This window comes from Tenrec ecaudatus, chromosome 4 (genome assembly GCF_050624435.1).
Source record: "Tenrec ecaudatus isolate mTenEca1 chromosome 4, mTenEca1.hap1, whole genome shotgun sequence".
Classification (NCBI taxonomy): domain Eukaryota; kingdom Metazoa; phylum Chordata; class Mammalia; order Afrosoricida; family Tenrecidae; genus Tenrec; species Tenrec ecaudatus.
In genome coordinates, this window is record NC_134533.1 from 71,138,754 (window position 1) to 71,146,225 (window position 7,472).

The window sequence follows — 7,472 nt, forward strand, 5'->3', positions numbered from 1 at the left end:
AGGTGGACACTCCCTGATAGGTGTGGTGTACCTAGTCAGTGAGGTAAGCATGGGTCCCCACTGACTCCAGGGCAGTGAGTTTGGCTTGGTGCTATTAGGCAATCAGCCCCTGACAACAAGTCTGAGAGGTCAGGTTGACTATCTCCACTTTCCTGGCATAAAGATCCCACTGTGGTGAGGGCGAGATGTGGATGCGTCTGCCATAGCAAGGCTGCCTAGCAGCGGAAAAAGACAAGGATATTCTGGGTTTCTGTGATCCCTTTGAAAGATGGTCAGTCTGAAGTTTGTAAGGGAATAATGTGTTGCCCTCACTCTTGTGCCCTTTTTGGTGATCACTTTAGAAATGTCGTCTTTAAGAGGTTTCCTTCCCACAGGAGGGAAGGCAGGCAAGGAGCAGAGCTTGGTATTGAGATGGATGAGGAGGCAAATATTTTGCCAAGAGTCTCCCACAGGTGCTCGAATGCACCTCCCTGGGGGCCTCCGCTGGTGATCTGACCTTCCCAGGAGTTGCTTCCTGCTGGCAGAAGGCGGTGGCTTGGAGGAATCCCTCTCCTGGTCCTTCCAATGACAAAACCTTGGAGCGTTGGGCCACTGGGATCACACCCTGCTCTTACCGATGGCGTAGCTCAAGCCCTAAAACGCTTGGCAATTAGTCCAAAGTCACCGGACAAGAGCGCAGAGGGAAGTGCTGGCTCGTGAGGTCAGCTCGCCTGCTGACCGGACCGAGCCTCAATCTGACAAATTGGGAGTGAGAAGGGAAAATGCTGTCCAAAAATGAGACGGCAGAAAAGAAGCGTGAATTCCTTTATTGAATCAAAATTATTTTCTGAAAATTCTGAGTCCAGCTACTTTAGGTCCTTGGGCCACCGTCTATCTGTCTATCTCTGCCTCCATTCCCTGCAAGCTCCCCAGCCTTTCTAGGTCCAGCAGGGAGTGGGGCCTGTCTGGGGACAGGACTCCCGTGGCTTCCTTTCATCCTGTCACCTTCCCTCTCCGCTCTCCCCTCCCTCCCACCTGTCGCCATGTCGCGGATTCCTTTGGTCTCAAGGCTATACAAGTGTGTCTCTCTAAGACGTCTGTGGCAGTTCTCTGCCGCAACAAGCAGCTTTCCGCTGGCCTTGTCCTTCCATCGACGTTTGTACTGCGCTCACAATGCACGTTCACCTCCAGCTTCTCACGGGATCCTCCTCACCCCTCTGGGAGTCAGTCAGGGACGGAATGATTCCCCCATCGGACAGGACAGGGAACCAGGGTTTCTCTTCATTGTCCAGAGTCTCCTGGGAATAGTTACAAGCCTCAGCCTTGCGTTGGCCTGGCATCTACTCCTTTGGCACCAGTCCTGGGTTTCCTCTTCTTCCCCCCTCGGGTTTTCTGAGTGGCAGGCATGTCACAAACGTAGGTGAAGATCCAGCGGTTACCCCAAGGCTGTGCTCCCTACACTTTGTGTGGCCTTTTCGTGTCTCTAGACATGTGGGCTGATGTCCGGCTGAAGTGTCCCAGGCTTGCAGTCTTCCCTGTTTGTGCCTCATTATCTAACCAGATGTTCAGGGGACACGAGTTTACAAACCTTGGTTTTATTGAAAACTTCCATTTGATCCAAGTGGATCTATTTGGGTTTATTTTCTCTTGCCTAAATGTTAGGCATCCGACCTAATGGATTTATAAAATTAATATAATTCACGTTTTCATCTTGCCAGTGCAAAGCTAAGTGTCTTTAAGACAAGGTGCTAAAAATAGGAGTTTTTCCTTCTCCCTACCTCTGGGAGTCCTACAGCAAGTAGACAGTTCTGTAAACACGGGTGGTGAGCCTGGGCCCACGTGGGCATGGGTCGACTGTTGGCGTCCATCCTTTGGCCTTCTGGTCGTATTCAAAATGAAGATTCCCGTAATATCTGGACTTTCATCAAGGCCCGTTTCAGCTGTTCATAGGTTACAAACATCATCACGTTCCAGGCTCCCAGCCGCAGAAAGGAAGGCACAAATCTGAGGAAATAAACAAGCATAACATCAGGTGGACTAGACAGAGTCGAAAACTCCATCTCTTCGCATGCTTGCCCCAAAACACAGCATCAGACTCAGGACCAAGAGTCATCGGGACTAGAGTCCCCGTCATCAGGAGCAGGCAGAGTTTACCATCCCCACTGACGTGATTTAGGCAGACATGTCAGAAAAGGACAAAGAAAACATGTATCTTGAACCTGGGCCATGTGCCAGTGAGTTTCACACATACTGCCCAGTTAATTCTCACGACACTTCTCCAGGGTGACTGTTAGAGTTGCCAGGTGTCCCTTTCAGAAACTGGGACACAGGCACGCTGCGTGACTCGGGTGCAGTCACAGGACGAGTACACCCCAGAGATGACCTGACTGCCCTGCTGCTGAGTTTCACTGAGTCTGCATGGTCAGTGCCGAGGAGGCTCCCTGCCAGGACACCCTTTAGAAGCTGGAGCTCAACCCAGGGCCAGCACCCACAGGAGTTTGGCACCAAATCCAGTGACTCTCCAGAGTCCTGCCTGTGCCATCAACAAATGTGTTTCTGAGAGTCCCCTGCCGCAGCTGTGCTTCACAGACTCAGCGAGTCTTTTGACTTCTTTGTTGACCTCTTCAGCCTCCCTCTCCACCAACCCCCTCAGAGCCCCATCTCTTAGCACAGTTCTCTGGTGATGCTGGGCTCGCTTGCTGCGATGCATTTGCTCACGTTGCTTCCTCTGCTTGGCATGTCCTGCACTCACTTCTCCCCCTGGCAAGGTGCCCTTTGCCAGGAACCAGCTCAGGAACCACCACCTTGGCCCATGTTTTTCTTGAATCCAGTCTATGCCCCTCCAAAGGAGGATGGCCTGGTGGTAGAGAGGGTGAACTCTGGATCCAGACCCCAGATTTACCTGTCTCTAGCCGTAGACCTTGGCTACGTAACTCAGTCTTTTGGAGCCTTGGTTTAAAAATGAGGAAAGTGGTATCTCATGAAGTGTTCAGGAGGGTAAAAGGAACTAATGTTGTAAGGCACATATGTGCACAGGGCCAGGATCAGTTATATATCTTTCTTGGCTGCTCCTTGAGGGCAGTATAGCTCCGGGCCTGGTGCATCCAGATGCTCAGTGGTGTCTGGTGAGTGAAAGAATGAATTGAGAGGGTAGATCAAAGAAAGACGAAAGCTAGCGGCACATGCAGGAAAGGGACAGCTGGCCAGTTGAAATACCATTTTATAATGCCATCCCCATGCTCCAGAGCTTCCCAAGCCAAACTCACTGCCATAGAGTCAATGCTGACTCATAGCAACCCTGCAGGACAGGGTGGTTCCCTGTGCATTCCCCAGACCATGGAAGCAAGTACCCTGCAGGCACATTGGAGTAGTGAGCAGGGCATTTCAGCTCCTTGTTGGTCATGCCCTTGGCCATGGTAGTGGACTGGGTAGTCTCAGGCTCGCTACTCTGCACACATTGATCACCATGAGTGGAAACCGACTCAGTAGCAACTAACCACAACAGACTCCTTATTCTCAGCCTTCCTCGCCTCTCTGAATCAGGTTCAGGTCACTCTGTTTGGCTTGTTTAACTTCTATAGATGTTTCCTTTGTGATATTTACATCCATGCTTTCCCCTCCATAGCCTGGATTGACCCAGAGCAGGTACTTTGCACATGAAAAAAGAAGGAAGGAAAGAAGGAGAAGCCAGTACCCCTGTCTTCTCTGGGAGAGAATGTGGAGGCAGAGGAGGAGGCTCACCCCTTATAGAAGGCTGTGGGGCCCTCCTGGGCCACCATCTTCAGCATACAGTCCACGGGGCTACGGTAGCGTCCTTGGGGTGAATTCATATACCGGGTCTTCACCACATCCACTGGGGATGCCACTACCGTGGCACAGAAACCAGCTCCAAAAGCAGAGACAAAGTGGCAGGGGAAGTTATCTGTAGACGGGAAGGGAGAGCAAACATCAGGCTGTGGAACGGGCACACACACGCTGTGTTCCATGCGTGCTCATTGCTTGTCCCCAGCTCCTTGAGGACAAGCAGCGAACGCCTGGAGCCTAACCGTGCCCAGGGCTCAGCTCTTTTTAAAATTTTAATTATTTTATTGGGGCTCATACAACTCTTATCACAATCCATACATCCATTCATTGTGTCAAGCACATTTGTTGCCATCATCCTTCTCAAAACATTTGCTTTCTACTTGAGTCCTTGGTATCAGCTCCTCATTTTTTCCCTCCCTCCCCACACCCCCTCATGAACTTTTGATAATTTATAAATTATTATTATTTTGTCATGTCTTACACTGTCCAATGTCTCCCTTCACCCACTTTTCTGTTGTCCATCCCCCAGGAAGGAGGTGATATGTAGATCCTTGTAATCTGTTCCCCCTTTCTACTCCACCTTCCTGGTATCGCCATTCTCACCATCTGTCCTGGATTCCCTGTGTTTCCAGTTCCTATCTGTACCAGTGTACATCCTCTGGTCTAGCCAGATTTGTAAGGTAGAATTGGGATCATGATAGTAGTGGGGAGGAAGCATTAAAGAACTAGAGGAAAGTTGTATGTTTCATCGTTGCTACACTGCACCCTGACTGGCGGGCTCAACTCTTTTTAAGAAAAAAGCCCCCCCCCCCCCATTGCTGTTGAGTTGATTTTGACTCACAGCGACTCCGTGTGCTGTCAGCCGGGATTCCCACGACTAAGGTTTTCAGTAGAGGACCGGGGCTTTTTTTCTGAGGCACTCTGGGTAGATTCAAACCTCCAACCTTTCCATTAGCAGTCCAACCTGCTAATGTTTGAGTCACTTTGAGACTCGGAGCTCATGGCAAATACTGGCAAAATCGAGCTGCCGTGTCTCAGAATTGGAGAGATAAGAAGTGCAGCTGCATTTGACTGGCATGGACCTGAAGTCATAGAGTGACCTTGAGTTCAAGGTTACACAGGAAGAGGTGGCACTGGAGCGGGAGCGGGAGCCCTGGTCTCCCTCCAGGGCTCTTTCCTGCCCACCTCTTTACTGGACGCCAGTTCTCGCTCTGCTCCTTCTGAAGCCCAGCTGTCTTTGGGTGCTCTCTCGTCTGGCTTTCTAGGTTCTCTGGCCCACTGTGCCCCCAAGAACTCTGGAAAGGCCTGGCGGGCTGCTTTGGGAGAGCAGTCAACCTGGGACCCACAGCCTCACCAGTCATCAGGTGATAGTCTAGCAGCTTCTCCTTGATGATGTCATAGGTCACCATCTCAGCACAGTTGACAATGGCATTCCTTGTGATGTTTGGCAAAGTTCCTGTTAGGCAGTAGAGAGGGGGGCTGATGAATGGGGATGGGAGAAGCAGACACCCTGGCCATAAGTCATTTTTTCCCGTCACGCCCTCCATCGGTGGGTAACGTGGCACCCTACTCCCGTGGCCTTAGCCAGAGGATCCCATGGCAGCTGAGCAGATTCTACATCCTCCTTCACACTGTTTTACAACCCTCACAGTCCCCATGTCCTCACCAAGACAGGAAACAGGCCTCCGTGTGAGTGTGTGTGTGTGTGTGTCACAATTTGAAAGATAATCAGCGATAGCTTTCAAAAGTAAAATATGCTTCTCCTCCAAGACCCAGCTGGAGTGCAAACACGAAGTCTTTCTTTGTAAGAGGGAGTCTGGATCGCAAGTGCGCGTAGAGCCAGGGCTATGCCCAGGCGCTTGCTCTTCCAAATGGTGTAGTCTTGAACAACTTGACTCGGTCATGGTTTCTTCTGCAAGGATTCATGTGGCCACAGGCCCCATATGGCAGAGAGCCCAGAGCCCATGAGGTCACCAATGTATAGTCACAGAGGGGATCCTAAACCTCTGCTCCTAAGAAAGCCCTCTTCTCCCCACCTCTCCCTGCACACACCTCCCCCACCCCCGACCCCTACCCCAGTCCTCACCACCGCCCTCTTCCTGTGTTTCTCCTGTGTCCTGTAGTTGCCCCTCTCAGATGGTTTCTGGGAAGACTCGACCCAGGTCCACACATCTGGAGCCTGCTCAGCCTTTGAGGCCCAAGTGACATGTCATCTTCTCGCCCCTCTGGGCAGGACACCGAGCACATCCTGCCTTGTGACATGGTGTTTCTCGGTAGGTCTTAGCCCCTCGGGGTGGCTAAAGAGCTTTGAGGGTGTGGAAGGCAGTTTGTATTCATTTCGGACTCCTTCAGGGCAGCCTCTGCGAGGAGAGGCGAGGGGTTGGTAAAATGAAATGAATTTTAAACATTGTGGCAAGTGGCTGAGGTAGGCTGGGCTGGAATGTTCTTTCAGAATTACTGCAGTAGCACAGGCTGGGAGCGCCCCTCCTTGCCCTATTCCTCCCCCCACTTTGGCCCCCTCCAGAACCCAGAGCCCACACCTACCCTTCCACAGGCCCCTGATGCCTTCCTCCTTGGCGATGGTTCTGTAGGCATCCATCGTCCCACGGTATTTCCTGTCACTCCCAGGCCCCAGGTGCATGCTGGCCTGAAACCGGACCTTGACTACATCCGTGGGCTGGGCGCAGGTCACCGCCATGGCTCCCGTGGTGCAGCCCGCCAAAATCCGGATGGTGATGCTGGAGTCTGGGTTGGTGGAGAGGGAGAGGAGGGGGTGGGCTACCAGTTTCCTGCACCCCCAGCTCGGGCCCTCTTGTGGAGTGTCTGCTTCTGCCCAGTCCAGGTGGTACCCAGACACTCACGCTCCGATCCTTTGGGGGTGTAGAACTGCTTGACCGAGTCGTAGAGGCCGATGCGGATGGAGGCGAAGCTCATCTGGCGCTGCAGGCCGGCAACCAGCCCGTTGTAGGGGCTGCAGGGGCCCTCTGTGCGCATCATGGTCAGGATGGTGCCCAGCACGCCGCGGTACTGCAAGCTCCGGGCCACTCGGGCCCCCTGGTTCTCGCCCTGGATCTGAGGGACAATCGCAGCATGGTGTGAGGAGCTGGGCTGGGGCAGCAAGGAGAAGCAAGGGGGGCAGAGCAGCCCTGTGGGATCAGACTGCCGGGGATGGACCTTGAGAAGAACATGCATGCTGGTCATAGACATGGCACCGCAGCACACATGACTTAGGCGTGTGCAGCATTTCCCGAGCAGTGGTATGCTCAGAGCTGGTCAGAGGTGCAGGCCATTTTCCCATCTACAAAGGGTCAGTGTCTTTATCAAGGTCACAGCCAGTTCCTTATCTTCATCTCACACCTGTGACTTCCAGAGTCCAGGCTGCCACACTGAGCCAAGGAATTTAGATATTTTCTAACCTGGGCCATGGGAATGGGGGTGGCCTTGGGGATGGGGAGGAGCGAAGGGCCTGGTCAGGATTGGGAAGAGCGTGTTGGGGAGAGGTGTGGGGTAAATGCAGACCCTCCTTTGATGTGAACCACGACCCTGGGCCAAACAGCACCTACCTGCAGGCGGACCTTGGCTGTGTCCAGTGGAAAAGTGAGGAGGTCAGCAAAACAGGCTGCTGTGCCTGCCCCCAGGAACTTCACAGCTGTTGTAGGAGGCACCTCTGAAGGCTTCAGTCCAACCAT

The 7,472-nt window shown here is 52.8% G+C and overlaps 1 protein-coding gene across 1 annotated transcript; it reads right to left on the reverse strand.

Moving 5' to 3' along the window:
* Positions 1-1,868: 1,868 nt before the first annotated feature.
* UCP3 (uncoupling protein 3) lies at positions 1,869-7,472 on the reverse strand. The gene is made up of 6 exons (XM_075548662.1): positions 7,347-7,472; positions 6,645-6,855; positions 6,328-6,528; positions 5,138-5,239; positions 3,721-3,901; positions 1,869-1,983 (listed from the first exon to the last, which is right to left on the reverse strand). The coding sequence occupies exons 1-6, from the start codon at positions 7,470-7,472 to the stop codon at positions 1,869-1,871; spliced, it is 936 nt and encodes a 311-aa protein (XP_075404777.1).

Coding starts and splice junctions, on each gene's coding strand:
- UCP3 (XM_075548662.1), bottom strand. CDS start 7,472: ATGGTTGGACTGAAGCCTTCAGAGGTGCCTCCTACAACAGCTGTGAAG. Junction 6,856..7,346: donor CAGCCAAGGTCCGCCTGCAG/GTAGGTGCTGTT, acceptor ATTGTCCCTCAG/ATCCAGGGCGAGAACCAGGG. Junction 6,529..6,644: donor CACCCCCAAAGGATCGGAGC/GTGAGTGTCTGG, acceptor CCACCAACCCAG/ACTCCAGCATCACCATCCGG.